Source organism: Mchenga conophoros, linkage group LG3 (assembly GCF_057382185.1).
Source record: "Mchenga conophoros isolate Kocher_MC1m ecotype Shallow Benthic linkage group LG3, M_conophoros_male_GT1.1, whole genome shotgun sequence".
NCBI lineage: Eukaryota > Metazoa > Chordata > Actinopteri > Cichliformes > Cichlidae > Mchenga > Mchenga conophoros.
In genome coordinates, this window is record NC_140528.1 from 46973883 (window position 1) to 47000839 (window position 26957).

The 26957-nt window shown below is 37.4% G+C and overlaps 1 protein-coding gene across 1 annotated transcript; it reads right to left on the reverse strand.

The window, feature by feature from the left end:
- Positions 1–8462: 8462 nt before the first annotated feature.
- LOC146579041 (uncharacterized) lies at positions 8463–25831 on the reverse strand. Its single transcript, XM_085267884.1, has 4 exons — positions 24975–25831; positions 9344–9393; positions 8809–9119; positions 8463–8507 (listed from the first exon to the last, which is right to left on the reverse strand). Exons 1-4 carry the CDS (start codon positions 25829–25831, stop codon positions 8463–8465), a joined length of 1263 nt encoding a protein of 420 aa, XP_085124010.1.
- Between the last annotated feature and the right edge of the window lie 1126 nt (positions 25832–26957).

A 26957-nucleotide genomic window follows, 5' to 3' on the forward strand; every position in this document is an offset into this window, starting at 1 on the left:
GAAGAGGAGGAGTGGACAGGGACAGGTGCTGCTAGGGCGAGACAGACGTCTCTCACGGAGTCCTTTAGTGCTGCAGGAAGGCAAGGTGTTCAAATAGCGCACAGCTTCAGTTTTCTATTTCTATATGATGAATTCTGCATTATTAAGTGATAAGAACAAGTAATCTTATGTCCTGTAATCATTATGATGCTATCCGGTCTTTAAGTGATGATGTGACGAATCCTACTTCCGGGCCTAAAGTAGTCTGCGTTTAATATGGCTTTTGTGTTGTTAACATGTTTAATGTTTTGTATTTTCTTCTATTTAATCTCAAAAAGTGTTAGGATGCCTGGGTCGTTGACCCAGGGTTTTTGAGTTTATTATGTTACTTATCATTTCTAGTCTTTGGTTTCTTTGTTGGAGTTCTGTCTTATGGTTTATGTCTCTGTGTTCTCTAGTTGCTGTCTTTCTGTGTCCAGTCAGAGTCTGTGTCTATAGTTCAGTCTGTGTTATGTTTCCTGTTTTACTCTGAAAATCCATGTCTCATGTAAATGTGTCTGATTTTGCTTCCTTTGTCTGTTAGGCCTGATTTGCCCCAGCTGTGTTTCCCTCCTGTTACCCATTCCCTGGTTGCTCCCTCTGTGTATTTAAGCCCTGTGTTTCAGTTTGTTCGTGTTGTGATCTACCCTTATCTAGCTGTGTGTTTTGTCTGCCTGTGTAAGTTATTTGGATTCTTACTTTTGTTCTGTTTGAGTTCAGCATTAAAGCTGTTTGAGTTTATGTTTGTCTCTGGAGTCTGCACTTTGGGTCCTTTTCCTGCCTGCACATAACAAACTGCTGTCACATAACAAAAAGCTCAGTCAGTGATCACTGTTGACCTCCCTCGGCTTTTATTACCGCTAATCATTTAATTAAGCTTGGTTTTTAAAACCTTAAGATGTAAGTACAGCCCAGCCCATGCAGCAGTATATGAATGACTAACCTCGTATTGTGGATGGATTATCTCAGTTGTTCTCCTGGCTGAAATTTGGTCCGTTTACAGCATCCTGCCATGCGATTACATTTGTTTCTGACCACCGAGAACACTCACGTTAACTTTTATCGAGTGGAAAAAAGTTAGCGTGTCTATATTATGCTAACATAGCTGTGTCGCTAGCGGTCATGTAGCACATCATTATTTACCAGCTAGCCAAACTTCAATAACCCTAAAAATGTCACTGCTGTTTAGTTTCCTGTCTTCATGTATGTTGGAAGTGATAACAGAGCTGTACGCTTTAATTTGTTTCCAAAATCCCTCAGTCAGGACATGCTATATTGTATTTAGATAGAAGCGAGCTAACTTCCTGCTAACTTCTAACTCCGTTAAATATCCTGAATTCCGTTTTCATGGATGCCTGGATGTTAAACTCAATTGTTACACCTGGTAGAGTAGAACGCTGATCATCTTATTAAAGATGAAAGACTTCAGACAGTTTTTCAACTCTCAGTAATGCCATAGTGGTCGTTTGATATATGCACCTGCAGTGGAGTTTAAGGCCAGACACGGCTAGTAACGTCAGACTTAAAAACCGGATAATTTGAGATACAATAAAACATACGGGCGACATAGGGGCGATCATGGCTCAAGGGAGTTCGCCTTGTAATTGGAAGGTTGCTGGTTCGAGCCCTGGCTTATACAGTCTCGGTCGTTGTGTCCTTGGGCAAGGCGCTTTACCCGTTGCCTACTGGTGGTGGTCAGAGGGCCTGGTAGTGCCAGTGTCCTGCAGCCTCGCCTCTGTCAGTGCGCCCCAGGGTGGCTGTGGCTACAATGTAGCTTGCCATCACCAGTGTGTGAATGGGTGGACAACTGGATGTGTAAAGCGCTTTGGGGTCCTTAGGGACTAGTAAAAGCGCTATACAAATACAAACCATTTACCATACAATAAAGAAAATAAGTTTTTGTAGAAAGTATCGGTATCGGAGCAGTATCGTTGATACCACCCTGAATTTTACTTGGTATCGGATCAGAAAGGAAATCAGTGGTATCGCACATCACTATTTTTTGGTTTTGTTTACCGGCAGAGAGTGCTTTCGAGCGTTTTACTTATAAATTGGTGTTTTTACAGTTTCTTCCTGCTGTAAATATAAACAACAATAGTAATCAGGAAAAAAACAAACATTGCATATATTTTTATCATAGCTCTGGTTTTATGTGGCCTATCAACACAACTTAAAAACTGGTATAAAGTCCACACTTTTCCAGTCAATTGTTCCGTCTGTCCTGCTCACATCTCCAATGGTTGTACACGTTGTCATTAACGTGGCTCCACTCCACATCAGCCACGCCGCTGTGCTAACTAAAACACCGGTGTCAGCACATAAGGACGCTGTCATAGCCTGCCAACGACGTTGATTAGCTGCGTATATACGATTGTGAATCGCATCATTGGCTGGACTATGGGATAAGGTGGCATCGTTCTAGTCCCAGACAGTCACTTACTAACTAACACTGCAAAACAGAATTGTTAAAGTTTTAATTTTAAATTCAATTTGGGTTAGATTTTTTTATGTGTGCAACGCAGATTTTCTGTGTGCAGAGACCGTGCCAGCAGTGCGCAATTGCTCACGTGCGCAGCTTTAAGGGAACATATTTTGTTTGGGTTTCCAAACAAAATATGTTTTTGTTAATCCCAAACCCCCCAAAAATTTGGGTTTGGAATTAACAAAAATAGACATATGAAACAGGAAAAAACTGCTGTGTAATGCATTTATTTCAACAAAGTAACTCTCATCCCAAGCGGTCGCAGCAGATGGCCCCGCCCCTCCCTGATCCTGGTTCTGCCAGAGGTTTCTTCCTGTTAAAAGGGAGTTTTTCCTTCCCAAAGTGCTTGCTCATAGGGGGTCATGTGATTGTTGGGTTTTTCTCTGTATCTATTATTGTACAATCTACTTTACAATATAAAGCGCCTTGAGGCGACTACTTTTGTGATTTGGCGCTATATAAATAAATAAATGAATTATCCGGAATACCAACTTTTTAAACAGTAACTGTAATGGAATGCAGTTATTCATATTTTGTAATTTGAATATGTGTATTCCCTTACTACACAACACTGTATGTTGGTCTGATACAGTATACTGAATCCTAGTCTTCAGTGGTGTTTTAAACAGGAGCAGGACAGTTTCCCTGCCCTATGTAGGTAGAGCATAAATAAAACTAAAGAGCTGGGCAGGTTTAACCAGCCCCCGCTTGTCATCGTCACACATTTGGCACTACTGCTAAGAAATTGTGACTTTCTCAGAGCTTTGGAAATAAGAAGCCCAAAAAACCACAGCCACAGTGCACAGGTTATAGCTGTAATCGTGTACAAAGCTTTGCGCTTTGATTGGTCAGATTGGTCCCTTTTCCTGCTTGTTTTCCCTGGCCCTGGGTGAATCAGCACAAAGAGAACAGAGAGGCTGCAAAAGGATGTGAGGATTATTGAGAGAGACAAAAAGAAAAACAAAAGAATGAGATTGCTGTTACTTGTTAAAGCCCTGTGGATCCCTATCAGTCCAAAGCACAACAGCCAAGCACAGCCAATGCTGATGTTTCTAATCCTGACGCCACGGGCATTTTTAAGACTCAGGTAGATTATTGGGTGGACAACAGCCAGGTGGCGTTCTACACAGGTCAAGACATGAAAAACACTCTCTCCATAGTAAGTAATTAAAGAACCAACAGAGCCTGCTGTTTTCATCACTGGGTTATTAGTGTGTAAGGCAATGAAGTTGCAAAATAACCCCAGGACCCAAATCAGCTCCATGGCAGCCATGTGGTAGGTGAAGTTGTCAGAGTGGCTTGCTGTTTCAGAGCCGTGCTTCTTCCACTGCTGGTGACCCAGGTAGAGGATGCAGGTGGAGAGAGGGAGGAGGAGGATGACTCTTGATGCATTGATGGCAATGAACATGTTATAGCTAGCTGTGTAGCTGAAGCAGTCGTCATCAAGTTGATAGCTGGAGGTATGGTTACGTGACATTTGTTCTGTATACTTTGTAGGTCTGAGGAAGCAAAAGTAATTAGAAGGATAAAACAGCAGTGAGATGGAGTGAAGAAGGTTGAAAGAGACAGTCAAGAAATTCATGAAGAAATTTTACATGTAAAAGAAAATATTTTTGACCATGTAAAACAAAGCAATACAAAACAGACAAAAAGAGAAAAGGGTCGCAGTGCTTTTACAATTTTGGTACTGACTGCATCCAATTTTATTTTCATTTCCTGTCATTATTCTTTTCAAGCTCCTTAGAAAAGTGAAGCTTAGTTTTTCTTTTTTTATTGTACAAAAATGAATAAATTGCATTTTGAAAATATTTACTATATTATGAAATTCTCACCTCAGTTATGGTGTTTCCTCCTATGTGTAATTCGCCAACTCAACAGTCTGTTGTTCAGTCCAAATGTGGACTGATGCTGTTTCTGCCTGCTTTAATGTTTATGTGTCACAGCAGCTGGATAGCAGTGGGCTTTTGTAAATTTCCGTTTCAAATCATTTGGGATCCTATGCGTCAGAATGCAATGCGTACTGAATTGCTGACGGTCATGCTAGCAGCAACTAACTATGTTGACTTTGTAGAGGATTAATGTAATTTTTGAGCAAACTAACTGAGTAGGTAAATTTGGTTTAGAGCTAGTTTTACAATACCTAAACATACTGTTTATGAATGCTGAATAAAAGGCCTTTGTATTGTAAGTGCCTTGACTGAGCATAATTGACATATTTCCATACCAGTCGCTACACTTCTTTCTAGCAATCCATTATATCTGACAGGATTCAAATAACCTGCAATCAAAGGGAGGTGTGTGTTCTGGTTAAACAATGTCATGCAGGCACATAGTGCATGGAGCTGGTTGGAGCCAGTCATTTATGTGTTTCATAATTTTAGGATGCACAACAACAGCAATCTTTAGCTGGGCAACACCTAAAAATTGTCTTATAATTGTTGATTTTTTCACAATTTGCTCATGCATAACTCATGCGCTCACTGCTGTTTCTCCTGCACATGCTGATATAGCGTGTATTCTAAGTTGTATACAAATTTAAACAGCCTTTTGTCAGTTAAGATGGTTTTTATTTCATTTATATACATCTCATTATATACATTTCATTTATATATACATCTTATATTTTTATTGTATTTCTTTTCTTGAACTTTGTGCAGCTCTATATAAGTGTTTCTATTGTTTTTAAAATATCGTTTATTATATTTACCTACTTTATGTGTGGTTCTTTTTTGTGTTTGGCATTTTTGCTGAGAGCAAAGGAAATTAGTCATTTTACAGGAAAACACGTTTCTTTATATTGCACATGACACTAAAACATTGATAATAAAAGACAAAAAATGCATTACTCAAGCTGTTGGTGGAGCTAGTTCAAGAACTAGTACTTAATGAATCTTTTAATGTAATCTCACAAACATTACATCAAAAGCGGGTGAGTTGGCTTTATTTAAATAGTGCTTTTTACAGGTGTTTACCTGACAAGTCAGTTTTTTCTGCTTGGATGAAGTGATGGGCAGGGTGTGCACAAACAAAACACAAACTTACAAATATAAACCATCATTACATTATAATAATTCATTGCATCATGAGGTATCCACATTACATGGACAACATTTGAATACAGTATTCAAATCTAATGGACATTCAGCCTGGGCACCAACTGTTTGCTCTGTGCTTGTATAATACAACCTTGTGCTGAGGACCATTTTAAACCATCATGGCGATTACATATCTGACACATTTGCTCTATGAAGCCATTTTAACCCTCTGGGGTCCAGGGTATAATTGGCCGTTTTTGACTACTTTTGATTTTACCTCTATATTTCACCTTTAAAATATGTTTTTCTTGCCTTGTTTGGTATCATTATTTTCAGCACAACCTCAAATATCTGAAATTTGAGCTATTTTTTCATTTTAGTATACTATATTAGCACAGTTGATCTAAATTCAGACAAATTCAAAACCAGAGTAGAAAAAAGTTATATTTTTTACTGTAAAACCCACAAACATGCTTAATGAATCATTTTCATAACTTGAAATGCAAATAGAAATTGTACATTTCTAAAAATTATGCACAAGTTTTGCAAACAACAAAGTTATCAGGTACTATTTACCTGAAAATGCAGCCAAGGCCTCAGGCGTTTTTTTCTATAACCATTTAAATCTATTTACAGAACAATAAGGTCTTCTGCATCAAATAAGAAGGCACACAAATTATTTGTGCCAGTCCAAAAAAATGTAGTTTGTGTTCAGTGTAAGACAGAGGAGAACACCACAGGCCTAAACCCTGCAGGTCTGACAGCAGGAGGTGCATCAGTCCAGTTTTCCATGTGGGAACAGCATTTACACTGGAATCTGCCTTTGACGGCTTTTTTAGAGCAAATATGAAATTCAGCAGTGTAACTGACACACAATACAAGACAATAACTACACAACACACTAACTTTAGCCTCCAAACACACTAAACGTCACTAATGTCTCACATATGAAAACTCGCTCTCTCTCTCTTTCTTTCGCTCGCCCGCTTTCCGTCATGGGTGTCACTCCTAAAAACTTCCCCTTCTCCCTAAACAACCAAATGTCACATGTTGCCTTATCATTTTTTTGATTGGCTGACATGGTAAACTCTAACACCAATAGGGAAGGGGTGTTTTTTCTTTTTCTTATTTCACTCGCAAGCGGAGAGCGTTTGCTAGCGATGTCTGTAGAAAACGCCGTTTTTACCGTTCTTCCCGCTGTAAACGCCACTGTTTTGTTCAGAAAAAAACATCGTGTGTATTTTTATCATAACTCTGGTTTCACATGGCCCATCGACACAATTCAAAAACTGGTATATAGTTTGAAGTCTGCACTTTCGACCAAAGTTGAAATGGAGACTCGCTGCATCTTGTAGCTGTGTCGTCTTAAATTGGTCATGTGATTTTGACGTGTCGTCAGTTAACCCCAGAAGGTTAACTGGATACTTTAAAGGGCTTCAGGGTTAAACGTTTGCGTTTATCAGGACTGTAAACCTATCTTAACAAATACAGCCATAAAAAAAGCTCCAAACAACCTAAGACAAACTGTCTTAATATCACCCTAACTTAACAACGCACTGATTTATATATGAACTAAAACGGTGTGAAGTATAAGCATAACTAGGACATAGTAGTGATGTGACGGTCGCGAACGAAATGGCTCTTGGAGCCGACTCTTTAAAGTGAATGACGCGAGTTGGCTCTGTGTGTGTTTTTTTTTTTTTCCCATTCTCTCACCCTCTCTCTCGCACGTTTTTTCCGCTTCACTCCGCACGCGAGCGTTGTCCTTTGCGGTAGTTCAGGAACAGCGAAAGAGAGGGAAAGAGAAGGGAAACAGAGGGAAAGAGAGAGAGAAAGAGAGCCAGGGACAACAACGTCACATTAGAAAGGTAAGTATTAAATATTTTTCTATTGATTTATAAAGACGTTCAAATCAAGCCATTCATTTATTAAGTCACCATCAGTGATGATCCTAAACTTAGCCCTAAACTGTAAAGTTATGTTTTTGAGCCAAGCACAACGTCCTTGGTTTTAAATGATGATGCTATTCACCGCCGCTTAACAGGCATTAACCCTCTCAGGCTCAAATTAAGTTTTAGTTGCTAATGCACAACCACGTCCTGCAGTGGTACTTCTGAGTAAAAAAAACTCATAAAATATGTATGTGGGGTAATCAGGTTGTTAGTTTTTAACTGTTGCAATTCGGCAACGCCTGCCTCGAGAGGGTTAAAATGCTAAAGGTAGGCTTCTACAAAGGACGGCGTAATGTTTTTCTCTGACTGAAACTCATTAGATTTCAGTCGGAAATTAGCACAATGCATGTAGGTCCTCTTTAATAATCAAATGATGTTAATCCTTCAAAAGACCTTTTTTTCCCCAGAATAACCAGGTTGTCCTTCTTAACTTGAAACAGCTCAGTGAACAACTATTAATTTTACCACCAGTTAAACTGTACTGACTAATGTTTCTGGTTTATTGGTTTTCTAAGTAAAGTACTTTCAGCCATGCAGCACAAAGTAAGTGCTCCATTGTCCAGGTACTATTGTTATGAGTAACCATAACAAGAACTAAGTTATTCCTCCTTATCTGTCAACCTTTCAATTTAGGAGGTGCCACAATGGCGTATCTGCCACCATGTCTTCTAAATACACTAAATAACCAGTTTTTTCTGAAGTCATTTAACTGGGCAGTCAATTAATGCGTAGTTACATGCGTTTGCTGCCTTCACTTATTTCAGCAACACAAGCGTTTCCTTTCCCTTTTAAGGTAAAGCATAAATAACACCAAAGAGCTGGGCAGGTTAAAAAAGACTACACTCTTTTCCACCATACACTTGATAGAGTTACTCAGGAGAGGTGACTCGCTCAGTGCTTTGGTAACAAGGAGTCCAACAAACCACAACCACACAGTGCAGGTTATAGCTATGATGGTGAAGAAAGCTCTCAGCTTTAATCGGTCAACACGCTGGTTTTCCCCACCTTCTTTTCCAGGTCCTGGGTGAATCAGAACACACAGAACAGAGAGGCTACAGAAAAATGTGATCATGATCACTAGAGCCAAAACAAAGAATAATGGGACAAGCCTGTTAGAGGTTAAAGTTTGATGCACTCCTATCAGTCCAAAGCAAAACAGCCAAACACAACCAACACTGATGTTTCTGATCCTGACCCCATGGACATTTTTAAGATGTAAGTAGGAGATGGGGTGAACAACAGCCAGGTAGCACTCTAAACAGCTCAGGATATGAAAACCCATCTCTGCATACAAACCAGTGTGGGAAGCAATGGATCCTACTGTAAACATAGCTGAGTGATTATTGTATTTTCCACCAAAGGTACAGAAGCATCCAGCTATCCAGATCAGCTCTGTAGCAGCCATGTTGTAGGCGAAGATGTCAGAGTGGCTTGCTGTTTGAAAGGAATGCTGCTGCCGCCATTGCTGGTAACCCAGGTAGAGGACAAGTGTGGAGACAGGGAGGAGAAAGATGGCTCTCATTGCACTGATGGCAGTGAACATGTTTGAGCTAGCTGTATGGTTGAAGCAGTCGTACTCCAGAAAAAAGTTGAAGGTGGAGTTCACTGACATGTTGTCTGTGTTCTTTAGGTCTTAGGACCAAAACGCAAAATTTAAGAGATAAATACTATAGGCAGGGAGGATTATTGTTATGTCTTATCAGTCAAAACTAGTTGTTGCACGGTGGTGCAGTGGTTAGCACTGCTGCCTCACAGCAATCTGGTTGGGCTTTTCTGTGTGGAGTTTGCATGTTCTCCTCATGTTCTCTCCGGGTACTCTGACTTTCTCCCACAGTCCAAAGACATGCATGGTATACCCTGCCTCTCGCCCTCTGATAGCTGGAACAGGCTCCAGCCCCCTGTGACCCTGATAAGGAAGAGAATGGATGGATGGTTTAATTTAATATGCCTACATTTAAGGTAGGATGAGGAAAAACAATGAAGAAACCTATTAAGGATGTAAAAAGATTGACCTTTGTGCTTCTGAAAAGCAATGCAGTCATGAACATCACCTCAACATGCAAACTTTCTAATGCTCTATGGGAACAGACTGTCTTGCTCTGTGGCTTCAGAAATAATTTTGCCGTTAACTTTGTTGTCTCAGTTTCTACTTTCTAGTCCTTTTGAACCCTGTATGGATTTAAGACATGCTTAATAATTTATAAATAATTTTCATGTTACATTTCATGTTACATTGCAAATATTTTGTTTTATTTTTTATTGTAAACATGCACCCATATTAAGTATTATGGTATCGTGTCTTAAATTAAATTTGATTTGTAATCACCATAATATACGATGACCCTAACTCCTCTTGTTAGAGTTTTTCTTCTCTTTTCCTTATTAATTCTTATTAAGATTCACCTGAAATGTCATGAAATGTACTTATAATGAGGGCGAGAAGCTACAACAACACCAGACAAAGAAAGAGAAAGACCCAGGAGACCCCATGAGTGCAGAAGCCCTTGGGCCACACATCCTGATCACAATTACTTGCCCACCCCAGCAGAAAAAGGACAGAGGCCCTAGATAGAAGGAACCCTAGTGTTAATGTAAGTGACTCAAAGGTGGAGTACAGCAGGGAAGACAGAAGGAACTGCAGGCGCAGGCAGGACAGGAAAATTAACCCAACAAGAGGCTGGCATTAAAGGCAGGGCCAGTCTAGGCAAACAGGAAGGGAGACGTCTGGAAGTTTTGGCAGAAAAGCTAACAATGAGGTGTTTGGCAGCCCAGAAACAGACAAGGGGACACCAGATGTGTCCTTGTATCACATGTATCACCAACAGACCCATGCTTGAGAACAACATCAACCCTGGTATGGCATGTGTGTTTCCCCAGCTCTTGTAGAATCATAACATAATAGTCTGAAGTCACAATACTGTGAATTGTAGCATCCATAAAGCCCTCAAGTTTGATTAATGATTATTTATGATTTCATTCATCATTCATAATGTTTTTTTGTTAAGTCTAAAGAGTAATTGTTTTGCAGCCCTGTTAGTCACAGCATTAAAATTTCATTTGTAGATAATAGAAAGCAATATTTCAGGGTTAATTATTACTCAGATTGACCTACTATGACTTTGATTACTTAAACTATAAATTTATTAGTAGGACCCCTCTTCTTTTCACACCCCAAAAACAAAACTACAGTATACATGCAAAAAGGTAAGATGTATGTAGTATATACATGATAGAGGCAGGTGCTTACATGTATTTTAATAAACATATGTAACATTACCACTGTACTGGAATGATGGTGTAATGAAATCAGTCATTTAAATAGTTAAATGACAGCATATAATGAATGAAAAAGACTGACCTTGTCTGTAGTGCCCCTCGGGAGTGCCCTCTTGCCCTTTAGTCAGTCACTCCAAATGCGCACTGATGCTTGAGCGTGTGTTGATTATGCTCACAGTCACAGGACTGCATAATATTTTTGCATGAAGCAACAGAGTGATTTATGACCTCATTATTCTACATCTAATAAAAACTATTTTCTATTTAACTATTTTTAAATCAGTGCTTTACTTATGCACCAAAACAGCCATGAGTATGTGTGTGTAATTAGTTTATAGCTATTGTTCACTTTATGACAACAGAAAGAAAATATGCCCCAAGTGTCAACAATCATAAAAAGTACAGTTACTTACTGCCTCAGCATATAGTATTAATATCCTGAGCATCATGAACATGTTTCCGTACAGGTAACAGGACTGAAATAACTTATAAGTAAAATTAGGTATTTATACAGTATCTGTAACATTTCGAAAGAACACAGAACACAGCAGAATCTCTACATCTCCTTTAATTAAAGCATCATTGCAATGAAATATTATTGTAGCTCATAGAGCAGTAACATTCATTTTACAAGTGTTCATTTTACAAGTGACTCACAAGTGTAGACTTGAGCAACAATGGTGGTATATATATTTACATGTCTTTCCTTTTAAAAATGCTAACAAAAATGGCAATCTTGCTGGCTAATATCACTACCAAAAACGTATCTGAAGTCAGTCTCAATACAATTTTGTCCTAATGTCGATTTTATGCTGATAGCTGATGGGTTGTTTATTTACTCCATTTGTAAACTACTGTTAGCTAAAGTTGCTCACTGTAGATGTAGAAACAAATAAATCAAATAAAAATGATATAGATAAATAAGATAAATAAATAAAAAAGTTTAAAATACGGGACCTTGATATAGAAGTAAATCAAATAGCTTCTCTTTGTAGGTATATCAATAATAATAATAATAATAATAATAAAGCGTCATAAAGCATCTGGTGTTTGTGTTCACAGTTAGCTATTATTTCTGAAAGCAGGCTGAACTCTGTTTATTTGTGATTACAGTGGAATATGTATGGGGAAGGTATTACATGGTCCTAAGCCAGAACACACATATGACTTTATAAAATATGATGAACTACTATAGATTAATAAAATGTGAATCAGTATAACACTGATGAATGTTTTTCCATAGAATATTCACTTTTCTTCTAAATGTTTTTTGTACAACTTGCCAGTTATATAAATTTTGTACAGTGAAGGGTTTTTTCATCTATTTTGTTGCTACTTTTACTAAAGAAAAGATTCTGAAGGGGAGCAGAAAAGTTTAGATATTTAGCTGGCAAAAGCAGTGTTTTTTTTTTTTTTTTGTTTTTTTTGCCTGTCCCGTTTGGCTCTTTTGCCATCAGAATTATTGTCTAAAGGCAAAGAAAGATGCCCAACGGATTTACTTTACCAAATTGACCATCCCACCAAAAGCAGTGTTACCGGCATGACTCATATGGAATCTTTATTTTTAGTTTATATAAATTGTCAATGATTTAACTGGTTATCATTGTTATTTTTAATGACATGCCCACATACGTCATTTATGCAAATAATATATTCACCCAAATGAAACACAAAATTGAAAAATTCCGAAATTGGAAAATTCCAGTTTCAAATTACTCATAAATGCAATAAGAACAGTAACACAGTCAATTAAATTATTACTATGCTGTGCTATTACTGAATAGTTCTGCCTCACTTGGTCTCACTAGATATTTTCTTTGTTTCTGTTTACAGCTCTTTCAAAATAGTATTTAAAGTGATGCAGCATGATGCATACCCACTTTAATTATCAACGTATTGATTGGTCATTACTTTTCAATAACATTGTGTAGCAGTTTGCATTAATAAAAAAGTAAGCTCAAGGCTTCTAATATTGTTGATTTAAATCTATTTCAAAATGATGAAGCTTCTTTCATCTTCTCTCGGGTCACCACAGCAGGTATCAGGTGGCAGAGAGCTTGGTTTTATGCCACATCTCCTTTGTGATGCAATCCCAAAGGGCTTTTGCCTCACTTCCCAGGATCTGGCTGGGGACCTTCAACTTGTTGGGCAAACTTCACCAATACACTATGGAGCCACTTGCTACTCAGAGTGATGAGTAAGCTAACTGAGACAAATACTAAATTAAAATGTTTAAAAATATGTGTAGAAAATCCCAAATATTTCCTGAAGACTGTCTGCAGTCTTTTTCATTAAATACCAATATTTTAAGAAATAAAGAGACACTTGATTATCTGTGGAAAGAGAATTTAAAAATGTTATGTCAGAGAACACTCACCTTATTCGCAGTGTTATGCTTGTCTTTAATGACCTCTTTAACCTCACTGACTGATATGCACTGATGCCTCTGCGTGTGTTGATGACGCTCACTGTTACAGCAGCAGAAATATGTGGGCTTTTCGTATTATGCAAAAGGACATTCTGGGGCTCCATTACTCAGAATTACAGTGGTCAGATTCTCTATTCCAAGTATTTTTTTACCACACGTGTCAGATTATTTTATGCAAAGTCTTGCTGCAGCTGTTTCTAATGACTAAAGAAACAGCAAAAATCTAATGTTTTGCTAACCGACCTCGTGTAAGTTATGTCTACCAAAGTTATTTTGATCTTTTAAAATGTATTCATTTATTTTTTATACTGTGTAATCTTACTTTAAATATAAATAATAATATAAAGCATTACAAAATACATTAGCAGAAATATTCAGTTTGCAAATGTCATGTTTATATTCCTGATCTAATATAAATGCATTTTGTTAGATCAAGCATTGGGGATTGGAACTCATTTCCAGGCCACTGTTTGAATCTGCTAATCCATTAAATGACAGTATTCAAATAACCTCTCAGTGAAAACAGATGTGCATTGAAATGACAAGTCATTTTCTTGATTTATTACTTTAATGCACAGGACCCTAAATAATCAAATGATTCCACAGCTTTTAGCAGATGACTTGATGTTACTGGTGATGGGGTCCATATAGGGATTGACCTCCTAAAGAAACTTTAGGGCTGAGCACTAGAGCCTCAGTTTTACCAGAATTAGACTGAGGATATTTGAATGCATCCATTTGGTAATGGCAGACATGCAGTCCCTGAGGCAACGGAGGCTGTTGAGACTGTTGAGGTTGTGAGGGGTGCAAATGAGACGGATTTGAATTCTGAAGTATGTGTTGCATAAGTGTGAAGATTATTTGAGATTCAAGGCATTAATTTATAATAGAGAGAGGCCAGGGGAGATGACAGGCAGAACTTCTTTAATGAATTTAGGAAGGATACTCTCTGTTCGACAGGAAGAAATGTGCCTCTATCAGACAATATAAATATCTGTTGAGGCAATAGACCCTGTGCACGAGAAAATGCTAACTTCCTGGTATGAGACCGGATGTAGGGTACATTGTACATTTCCTGTAGCTTTACTTTGCGGTCAATCGCTACTGCGAAGATATACTCCAAAATCATGTCCAAAACTCGAAAACGGAAAGATCGCGTTAAGTTACAAAGAGCAGAAGGTGGGAACACTCACCACTGTTGTGTCATAAAAAATCTAATGATCAATTTTGACGTTTAAGGAGTTTAGATCAATGACTTGTTTACATTACTCAGCACAAGCAGAACTGCATTACTGCAGCAGAAGACACATCGTCCACATTCAGAAGCACATCTCTGTATAGTGACTGGTCTTATGATTTAAACAGGCAAATGTTCAGCATTCAAACTACAGGTGAAGAATAGTCAAACCAGATGTTTTCCCATTATGTCGATATCAGCTAGTCTGAAAAAAAGCCACTCAAAAATGAATGATTACTGGTAAGGGTTTCTATATATTAGTATTTACGAAGGGTATGTTGTGACTTACCTTCAAAATTACAGCGGTCCCTCGCTATAACGCGGTTCACCTTTCACCTCGCTGTTTCGCGGATTTTTTAGTGCAAGTTTGCATGCTTTTTTTTTTTTTACATCACATTGTGTCCTGCGTCCTGATCGCTGCAGACGATCTCCTCCGTGAAACGTTTTGCAACGTCAAAAAATAAAATTGGCTACTTGATTTCACCTATCGCTGGTTATTTTTAGAACATAACACCCGCAATAAACGAGCGACAGCTGTTTACAGAGACTGAGAATTATAACATTTGAATCCCTTTTCTCTTTTGCTCTGAGACGCGGGGGAAAAATATTGACAAGTCGATGGACATCATTTACAGATATATTGGGTAAACGCCCGAGACATATATAGAAATGTAAATCGCCGCTTGATTCATTCATTTTCTTAACTTGTTTTGGACCGTAAACCAGGCGCGAATAGGACACTGGAAACAAAGCTCCCCACAGGAGTTTCCGCACCGGAAGTAGCATATGCTAACGTGCACATAGTCTATTAGTCTACATTCAGAGGGTTACAGACATGAACTGTGAACTGATACTGTTGATCTTGCCAGTAAATACATCCTAAAGTGTTATGCAGAGGTTTAAGAAGTCTGCTCACGCTATCAAACAGAAATTGTGTATTATAATTATTCAAACTAACAAAATAAGATTTTCCCACATTTTTCATGAGTTGCTTACTTGTGATTATGATCTAATATCACAAAACAAATTATGTGTCATGATGTGGTTGTGTAATACAGCCAAGAAATGACAGAAAATGCAGTCTCACTGAGACAGCACTTAAACTCAAAAACACAGCTTTAATTGCTCTGGGGTAAAAAGTGATACCAACACTAAACTGGGGAATCTAAACACAACGGGCAAGAATAGAATAGAATAGAATTCAACTTTATTGATTGTCATTGCACATGTCACAAGTCCAAGGCAACGAAATGCAGTTTGCATCCATCCAGAAGTGCTTTAGCCATGATATAGATATTTTACAATATAGATCAGCAATAATATAGGTATATAAATATATTACAGAAATTGGTCTGTTATAGGTATGAGGGTACAAAAATGGGTCTATTATGGGTATGTTACAATGTACACGGTATGAAGGTATGTTATGAATATGCTACAACTATAAGTATGTACAGGCTGTAGTGGGTATACAAGCTATGTACAGAATATAAATATAAAGCTATACAGAAATATGTAAGTTATAAACAGTTATAGAATTATAATTATCGTATTGTATTGTACCCTGTACAGAACAGGGAGAGACACACAGCCATGAGGGAGATGCTGACATAAATACACAGAAGGATAGTGAGAGACACGAGGACACACAGGGAACACAGCTGACACGAATTAACCCTTTACAGCCGATCGGAGCGGACACGCTCTGTTTTGCGTAACTATTTTTAAATCCCAGTAGCTCTGCAACCACGTAAGCTAGCGCAAAAAATTTTTTTGCATATGAAACCGGAGGAGTTGTACTTACATCTTATGCCATCAGCTTGTCCTAGGTCACAGTTTCCTTCCACATAAAGCTTTGCAAAAACTGCATAAAAAGCGCTTGCAGGAACAAAAACATAATATTCCAGAAACACGCTTTGCCGATCCGATCATCTGTTCATAACACTTCCTACGTTGGAATAGACGTCAGCGCGAACTTTTGCATTTCCGCCATTACCTGCCCGAAACCGGAAGTGACGTCATTTTCGCGGAAATGTAGTCTTTTTTATGATCAGGGCCTCAGGGCTTATACTGGTCTTTATAAAAGTTATCTTTGACTTTATGACTTTCTGTGTCGTTTCTGGGATGCTTAGGACTCATATTGCACTGCTGGAAATAGTTTATTTTGATGCATGTGCTGCTTTTTTTGCAAATTTGCAGTATAATATTTATTTTCGTTTTTCCTGCAGTGTATAAAAATTGGTGCATTTCAAAAATAAAACTATGAAGACACTCAAAATAAATTTCCTGTGGTGGGAAACTATTTTGTGCAACTTTTTTGTATTTACAGTTTTGAGGGATAAGCCTCTTAAATTTCTCTATCTACAAATATATGTTAAAAAAGCAAAAACGATTTTCAATTTTTTTTGTAGTTTATTGCACTTTTTTGCAATTTATGTAATTACTATGCACTTAATGAATACATATTATTCACATCTGGGCTATAATGGTTGTATTGATGTATAGCAACTTGAAATGCTCCCAAAAATGGCTCCACAGCATGTAAAAATATAATATAAGCTCTGGCGGACTTGGTTCTATGGTAGGTCTTAAAGGGTTAACATGACACAAACAGAGGAAGCAAAACAAGACACGCTGAACATGGAAACATGAGGCCTTCACAATAAAACAGGAAACAGAGGAACGTGACACAGGGGCAGAGGAAAGGCAGAGACAGGGAACATAAGAGAGAGAGAAGACATTATGGTCTGGGGAAACATAGATAAATATGATAGAAAACAACACAAGGGGAAACACAGGGCAAGAACTCACACAAACACATAACACAGAGAGAGTCAGAGGGGAAAGACACAAGTGAGAATCTAATAATAAAAAGCTAAACAGAGCAACCTACATGCTATATAGAATAAACTTAAGACTAACCAAATGAAATTAACCATAAAATGACAAAAACACAAGAAAACTCAAAACACTGGGTCCAACAACTCAGGACCATGACAGCAGGCTACACCTGATACTGCACAATAAAAAAAATACTATTTTCACTCACGCACATTTGTTATTTATGAGTAAAAATCAAATCAATAAGTGATTAAACTTTAAGAAATATCTAACGGCATGATTCAACCACAGATAAATAAGAACTTAAATATCCACCAGCATTGTTTCTTCTTGTCCTCAATCAGAGTCTCCAACTCACTAACTGCTATTCTCATGTGCATTGATGCCACTGCCTGTGTTGGTGATTCAAATACATCACACAGCAGCACTGTCTGCTTTTTGCGTGAAAACGTCATTTTGCTTGAATCATTGTGAATCTTAGAAGCACATTATACTTCAGCTGGGCCTGTATACAGGTCAAAAATAAATATTTGCAAATATAGTACAACATTTGATTGCAAAAACAATTTAGATACACATTAAGAGACTTTGAATACCATATTCAGATTTAATAGTCATTCAGGCTGGACTTCATCTGTTTGTGCTGTGTGTGTCTTTGTGTGCCATCTGTACTGCTGATGATATTCTAGCTGATCTTTGAAGTTATCATGAAGTCTTGAATTAAGGAATTAAACAGCATAGTTACATGATGTAGTTAAAACAAGGCATACACAGCCACATTTCATCTTAACCGCATCTTAACCAGCAGTTGGGCAGCTAAAGAAGGGCCCTGTAGCGCTGTATACTTGGGAAAAGAGAATCAGGCGGTTTAAAACTTAAATATCCACTTGAAATATCCAGACTTGAAAAAGTCTGGTTAAAACCATTGGTGTTTTTCTTATTTTTCATCATAATGTTCAAGACCAGATGTTCAGCGGTGTACATTACTTTCCTAAGACTCATTTTAATAAGCGCTAAACCAGTTGTGTATAAACTTTGTGACGTTTATAAATGCTATTTCACACACTGATATATTTATTAATTTACAATATGGTTCTGTATTCAACCTTCATTAGGTTGAATACTTGTCATGTACAATGCATGCACACAGGAAATGCATCAATATTTCAAACATTCAATCAAAGGGTTAAGATTCATTAATTACATCACACACGTGTACTAGTGGTCAACCAATAATGGTAGCAGCTTCCTCAGTGTGACAATGTTAATCTCAAATGAAACATATAAGTAACTTTGCAGAATAGCAGAATATTACATTATCAGCCCCACATTTACACAATTTACACAAATCAGAAACACAAAATACAAAGAATTTACTAATATATCTAACAGCTAAAATAAGTAAATGAACAGAGTGAATATAATTGCAGATGTTATGCATAGGATTCTTAACAAAAATCGAGCCATTCATTATGGCTGGTGGTAAACTAAAAAAACAATGGGACAAGGCGAACTGAGACAACACTAAATAATAATTAAATAGGGAAACAGAATTCAAGCAGAACTAAATGAAGCTTAAACTCTACAAACTAGAACACTATGATACAAAAGGGCATGAAGCTCAAAATGCTGCGTCAAAAGACCCAGAACCATCACAGCAAGATAGTAATTAACAAAAAATCCATCCTATATAACAAATAATGACTTCAAAACCCGGCAGCACGGTGGCACGGTGGTTAGCACTGTTGCCGCACAGCAAGAAGGCCCTGAGTTCAATTCCATCATCAGGCCGGGGTCTTTCTGTGTGGAGTTTGCATGTTCTCCCCGTGTTTGTGTGGGTTCCCTCCGGGTACTCCGGCTTCCTCCCACCATCCAAAGACATGCAGCTTGTGGGGATAGGTTAATTGGATAATCCAAATTGTCACTAGCTGTGAATGTGCGAATGAATGTGAGTGCGAATGGTTGTCTGTCCCTGTGTGTTGGCCCTGTGACAGACTGGCGACCTGTCCAGGATGTACCCCGCCTCTCGCCCTATGACAGCTGGGATAGGCTCCAGCGCCCCCCGCTACCCTGAAAAGGATAAGCGGAAGCGAATGGATGGATGGATGGAATATTTAATTGCATCATGAGGTATCCACATTACATGGACAACATTTGAATACAGTATTCAAATCTAATGACTTCAAAACCCAAGTCATATTGTCTTTGAGTCCCCTAAATTATAAAGGCTTTAATGTAAAAACCCTGAAATTCTCTTTTGCCTAAATAAAAAGTCATGCTTTCCACCTCATACATTTTGTATATTTGGAAAAACAAAGCAGAACACACTTAAATCAAGAAAAATGTTATTGGAATAGTAAGGGTTTGCTCATTGTTTAAAGAGCAACTTCAGAGTCTTCCTGCCCTGTGCAGATACAGCAGAGGTAAGACTGAACAGCTGGGCAGGTAAAACAAGTATGCACCACTGCACTTCTTACAGTGTCGCTCACCTGAGGGGACCAATAAACAGCATTGGAAACAAGGAGTCCAGCAAATGACAACCACACAGTGCTGGTTACAACTATGAAGGTTTGGAAAGCTCTCTGCTTTGATTGGTGAGACTGCATGTTTTCTCTCCCTCCTTCCCCTGTTTTCATAACAGATACTTTGCGAGCTTCTGTCAAATAGCAACATTTAATTAATGACCTTCATCAGGCAAATTTTCTTTTCAAATTATCCATCATTGCATCGGTCAGAGAGAGTGCACACAGTGCAGCTGGAGGGCACATCAGCTGTATGGAGAAGTTATGCAGCTAAACATTTAATTAGTTATATGTATCTCCCACACTTGCAGTGTAAATTGCAGCAATCTTACAACTAAAAAATATTGCACATTTATTTTATTCATTAGGTTACAATACAATAGCACTCCACAATTCGATCTGCATATTAAAGACACAATTTGAATGCAGCATTCAAATCTAATGGCAATTCAACCCAGACATGACGTCTTGTGTTTTTGTGCTGGAACTGCTTTAAATGGCTTTAGGGTTTGAGGTTATGTTTAGACACCACGAATTAACATACAATCAAATGGGACATATCAGACATACAAATGATGACACGCAAGGTCTATAGAAAGCATTGTGAAAGCCTTACTACTTACTAAAATGAATATAAGACAAAGGAACCTATTAGTTCATATGAAATTAAAGAACTAAAATATAATTTCAAAATCTAAACTCTACAATGTAAAATGTAAAACTCTTAACTTTTTAATTATGCTCCATATTTATCCAACGACATGATGCACCTGCCAGTGACTGCTGGAGTACTGCTGCCTGGTAACCCAGGAATAAGACAAGAGAGGAAAGAGAGATAAAGTCATAACAGTGTCCATATAATGAACAAGGGATTCTGAGAAGTCACAAATACAGGCAGCATTTCAACAAGAAATTAACCTACAGAGCTATGAACCGCAGTTCTAAGGAGAAAAAGGACAAATGAAGAGTAAGTTTCTGTATGATAGAGAAGACAGCAACAAGACTGTCTCACAGCAAATGCCAGTAAGTTATATTTTACCCTGTGAAGGAATTAAGCAGCAAGATAATAATTTGTTTAGTTTCTACTGAAGTGCAAAATCAAAGTATTTCTTCTTCCTTGCGTGTTTCCCCACTGTCTTGCTTTGAACCAGCAACAGATAACTAAAGAAATAAATGAATACATAAATAGATTTTTTTCCTGTTTCCAATGTTATTCAAAGTGCAGAAAATTTTCATTGTTTGAAATTGCTGCTGTTAGTAAATCATCCACATGCTTCAAAATGTTTATTCTGAAAAGAGTTGAGTGACTTTTTATCTTTCACTATGAGGCTGTCCTGATTTAATGTAGTCTGGGATTTCAATACACGTTAACCATAACAAAAGAAGCATGTGAAAACTGTCTTTCTTCTTGTAGAAAAATCCAGTAATATGAGAAATTCAGTTCTGTTTAATTTATATTGCACCCAATAACAATAGTGACCAAGAAATCCTTCAGGATCTTCATTGTATGTTTCTCAAGCAGAAATTTCTTTCCCTGAGCTGCCAAAATTAGTTGACTTAATGAAAGCATACTCCTGGTCTCTCATTTTGTTCCATCTATGCCTGTCCTATCTTTCAGTCCCTTTGTGCTCACCATGCTTTACTTGTATTTGGTGAAATCCCTGGTTATTTTAAAAATGCTGTTATCTACCCACTGAAGAAAAAAAAAAGAAGATTTTAGAAAATGTTCCATATATATTCGTTCTTTCTCCCTGTCCTATCCCACAGTCATGTCTGTCCCGTTTGTAGCAACTGAAAATAAAATAAATTCATAATTATAATAAAGGTCAATCAAATGGACCAATATGGCAAGGCCATGATGATCCACTTGGTAAAATAAATCCGCTTGGCATCTTTCTTGGCCTTAAGACAACAATTCTGATGGCTATAGATCCAAACGGGACACAAAAAAAAAAAAAAAAAAAGTTAAAGTCGGTGTTCATTCAAATTAAGCAGTGTCATGCAGACTGTGTGTACATAGGACAAAGAAACTCCTTGATACAGCATGCTTGTTAGGTGGACAAACAAACAAACTTGGCAGAAAAAAGTGTCACATTGAGCTGTGTGGCAGGCAGGGGTTGGACCCAAACGCAGGACTCTGAGACAGAGTATTAAACTTAAAGATGGCATTTTTTATTCACTGGCAGACAACGAACTTAGAAACACAAAACTAGTCCTGTCAAAATTAACGCGTTAACGCAGCTTAAACTGTCATCACGATTAATGAGATAAAAAAATGTAATGCTTTTAAGACATCTGGACTTCAGAATGCCTCAAAATCCTTGACATGTTTCTGTCAACCCATTTCGGGCAATTTGTTCATGTAAAATTACCTTTGCACATGCGCAACTGGGCAGTAGATTTGTGTTGTGATGGGCAGCTGAGCCAATAAACTCAATTTGGAAGATGATAAACTCACATTGGCCCTCTCGATGGGAAATTGAAAATTTTCTTTTCACTGAAGCATCTCCAGCTTAAAATATCACATTGACGCGAAGCATACGTTAGTCGGGGATGCTGCTAGCACTCTGGCTAATGCGTCATCCAGCATCGGGGACTCAGTAAGTCTACCTCGGACATATTGACTGACACAATTGCCAAGTGGATTGCAACAAATTGCAGACCTGTTAATATTGTTGAGAACATGTGCTTTACATAGCTTTGGTTCCTTGTCTCAAGGACTTGAAGTGCATCCCCAAGAGTGACAGAGAGAGAGAGTGGATAAATGTTTACAGAGTTTTTTTGTTAACACGAATGTTCAAGATGTTCAATAAACGTGATAAGTGTGTATATTTCCCCTTTTTTCTCAAGTTTGTTTGCTCATGCAAAATGAAATGTGGTTAATATAAATAAAAATGAATGATATTTAATTGTGATTAATCAAATTAATCCACAGTAACCCTGAGATGAATCTGATAAAAAGTTGTAATTGTTTGACAGCATTAATATATATTATACGTATTAAGTATTAGCATATTAAACATTTTTCTAAAAATTGCATTTCACAGGAGAGAACCTGTGCTAAAAGATTAAAGAAAGCTATTCAAATTCTCTTTGAATTTAAGCATGCATTCTTTGTGTTTGTTCTCCATTTACTTCATCATATTGCATAAATGTCAGTTACAAGCTTAAATATAAAGTTGAAAAAGTGTATTGATCAAGCAATTGCGAATAACTGCAATTAATTACAGAAAATTATAAAATTAATTATTTAATTATTTAATTTATTGACAGCACTACACTATACATGAGCACTCGAAACAAAAACAAAACTGAAAATAGGAAGGACGCTTCAAAATCACATGACCAATTTAAGACGACACAGCTACAAGATGCAGCGACCCAGAGTCTCCATTTCAACTTGGGTCAAACATGTGGACGTCAAACTACACAACCGTTTTAAAGTTGTGTTGATAGGCCTTGTAAAACCAGAGTTATGATAAAAAAAAATACACGCTACTTTTTTTCTGAATAAACAGTGGTCTTCTTCTTTCTACGTACAGCGCTAGCAAACACTCTCCGCTTGCGAGTATAAAAAGAAAAAAACACCGCTTCCCTATTGGAGTTAAAGTTTACCATGTCAGCCAATCAAAAATTGATATGGCATCTTATGGCACTTGGTTGTTTAGGAAGCTGTTTCCACAAAACTGGACTGATGCACCTCCTGTTGTCAGACCTGCAGGGTTTAGGCCCGTGGTGTTCTCCTCTGTCTTATACTGAACACAAACTAAGTTTTTGTAGTGGCACAAATCATTTGTGTGCCTCATTATTTGATGCAGCACACCTGATTGTTCTGTATATAGATTTAAATGGTTATATAAAAAACGCCTGAGGCCTTGGCTGCATTTTTTAGGTAAATACTATCATATAACATTTTTGTTTGCAAAACTTGTGTATAAGTTTTAGAAATGTACAATTTATATTTTCATTTTAGGTTATGAAAATGATTTGTTAGACATGTTTGTGGTTTTTACAGTAAAAAATATAACTTTTTTCTACTCTGATTTTAAGTTTTTTTTTCTGAAAGTCAATTGTGCTAATTCAGTATGTCAAAAATAACTCAAATTTCAGATATTTGAGGTTGTGCTGAAAATAATGATACCAAACAAGGCAAGATAAACGGTTTTTAAAGGTGAAATATAGAGGTAAAATTAAAAGTAGTCAAAAACCGCCAATTATAGCCTGGACCCCAGAGGGTTAATGACAATATTTAAAGTATATACTTAAACACACAAAAACACTGTGTCACAGACCCAGTGCCGTGACAAAAAGAACTGTGAAGGACTAAGTAGGGTACACCCTAGAAAGGTCATCGGACTGGCTGCATAGACACACTATATTTTTTTTCTTTTAATTACATCCAATTAAGTAACTTTTAACTCAATTAAGTAATTAAAGCAACAACACCCCCCCCCCCCCCCCCCACCCCCCGAAACAACAAAAAGAAAATGGAAAGTTAACATAGTGGACAAAGATAAAACAGGCTGGACCTTTATAATATACTGCCCCAGTCATCTTTCATTCACACTGTTAATAGGGTGAATGGTAAAAAATGGCCTGTATTTGTATAGCTCTTTTCTAGTCCCTAAGGACCCCAAAGTGCTTTACACATCCAGTCATCCACCCATTCACACACTAGGGTAGAGGAAAATCACAAAACACAGTTTAGCAATATTTTGCATGGTGATATTGTATCAATACATGGACACCAAATATTCATATGTTATTAAATAAATGAAAACACTACATGAATGTTCATACAACATTAGGTATGCAAACCTGCATTAAAATGGCTCAGCAGGAAAATTATCGAACACTGGATACACTTCTCTTATCAAAGCTACCTTCTAACTCATTATCAAGCTAGAGCCATGTGATTAAAAATAGGACATCAACCTCCCTGCATCTAAAACAAAAATCTGAAGAAAAACAAAACTGCCTGTTGATGTTGCCAACAGTCAGAATGAGTCTTTGCCATTGGGCACAACTTGTGTTGACTTTTTGCCTATGCAGACAAAGATGTATGATTTTTGAGGACTTGTCACATTTCTTTTGTTGTATTGTGGTAAAGGGTTTTAATTTAATTGCCAACGTTACATATTTATATAAACCAGGTCTAAATCCAAGCCAAGCCTCATGTTTACCTGCATTTAAAAAAACAACATGAAAGTTTTCCTTCTCTTTGAAGAAAGAGGAGAGGTAACACCAAACTGCAGGGAATGTTGAAGATGCCTACAGTCATTTGCACCACACAAGTGGCAGATTCACTCAACAGGGGTGACAGAACACTAAAAATAAAAAGTGTTGAAAACCACAACAAGACCAGCCAAAGTACAACTGTAATGGTGTAAAAAGCTCTCATCTTTAATTGGTCAGCCTGCTCCCTTTGCTTGCCTTCTTCCCCTGGCCCTGGGCGAATCAGTACACAGAGAACAGAGAGGCTGCAGAAAGAAATGATTACTACTGAAAAACCCAAAATGCATGGTACAATGATGTTGCTGACATTTGGTCCATTATGATAGACGAGCACCAATCCAAAGCAGAACAGCCAAGCACAGCCAATGATGATGTTTCTGATCCTAACTCCACGAGCATTTCTTAGTCCTCGGTAGACGATGGGGTGAACAACAGCCAAGTATCTCTCCACACAGGTCAGGATATGGAAAAAAGAACTTCCGTAGAAAGGGGTGAAAGACACAAGTGATCCTATTTGTTGCACTTGATAGCAATTAGTGGATGAGCCATAAATAAATGCAATGAAGCCCAAGACCCCAGTCAGCTCCATAACAGCCATGTGGTAGGTGAAGATGTCAGAGTGGCTTGCTGTCTTAAAGGAGCACTGCTGCTTCCATCGTTGGTGACCCAGGTAGAGGACAAGGATGGAGAGAGGGATGAGAAGTGTGAACCTCAATGTAACACTGGCAATGTACATGTAAGGGGTTACTGTAGTGCACAGGTTGTTCAAAAGACCACTGGAGTTGGACGAGGAGTTAGTTGACATCTCTCGTGTATATAATGTTACCTTTAGAGCAAAAAACAAACAAACAAACATAAATAATGATTATAATGATAAAGAAGAAAATAAGTAAAAGGAAAGAGTGGATGGCTTATCTAACATAGAGTATGACCTTCAAAAGGTTACGCCTTTTTACCTTTTTGAATTATTCTTAATCAATAAATGTAAAAATGGAATAAAAACATACTGGAAACTAATGCTTGCTTCTTTGTCTGAATGTAACGAATTTCAAACTGGTGCAGTTTTATTTTACATATATATTTTTTTATAAAAAGAAAAGAAATGTTCTAAATGAAAACAATGTTCTGGCTTTAGGATTAAATTAGTGTTTAAGTCAGATAATATTTGGCTTCATTTAGTTCACATTTCAACTGAGTGTGAAGGTAAAATTATAAAATTTCTGTTAGATTTTACACTGAATGTCCCAGCTGCACCAAGTTCCACAAATTTAAACTTGTTTTGTATTTTTGCATTTCAAACCAAACCACCTAAGGTGACAACATATCACAACTATGACAATTAAAAACATACATACTTTTCATCAGTGGAAAAGCATACGCAGAATATGTCCTTTGTCATTCAAGGCACTAGTTAATTTTTCATTGTCATATGTAATCCTAACTTTAATTACCAAAAAAAGTGCTAACATTTATAGCCAAAATTTAAATAACAAATACAAATTCTAACATTCATAAACCATACGCACCTGGTTGATGGATTTGTTTTTAATTCGACGTCTCAAAACTCTTGTCTGTTGTTCACTGATGCTTCTGCTTGGATTGATACCCGTCATGTATCACACAGCAGGAGCGTGTGAGGATTTTGCATAATGTAAGAGGATTTTGTAAAAGCACCCAGGTAATGAGATAAGCAAACAAGCACAGTTTCAGGAAGTACAAAAACTGAAAAATAACTGAGAATTGGTAATAAAGTATAATTACATATCCTAAGTCAACCAATTTGTATTTTGAAAATTGAGCACCATTTCCAAATTTCACTATCAGTGGGCATCCCTCACTGAACCATCCATTACATTTGTCACAATTCAAATAACCTTCAATTTAAGCACTGCCACTATGACTCTTTGTATTGTGTGTGTGTTTGTGTGTGT

Bases quoted from the DNA above. Each gene is read 5' to 3' on its own strand.
- LOC146579041 (XM_085267884.1), bottom strand. From the start codon at position 25,831: ATGTCAACTAACTCCTCGTCCAACTCCAGTGGTCTTTTGAACAACCTG. The intron at 9,394-24,974 runs GTAAACATGAGG...CTTCCTTATCAG, and splicing joins TGTTGTTTTTTTAAATGCAG to GGTCACAGGGGGCTGGAGCC. The intron at 9,120-9,343 runs GTATACCATGCA...TTTGGTCCTAAG, and splicing joins ATCAGAGGGCGAGAGGCAGG to ACCTAAAGAACACAGACAAC.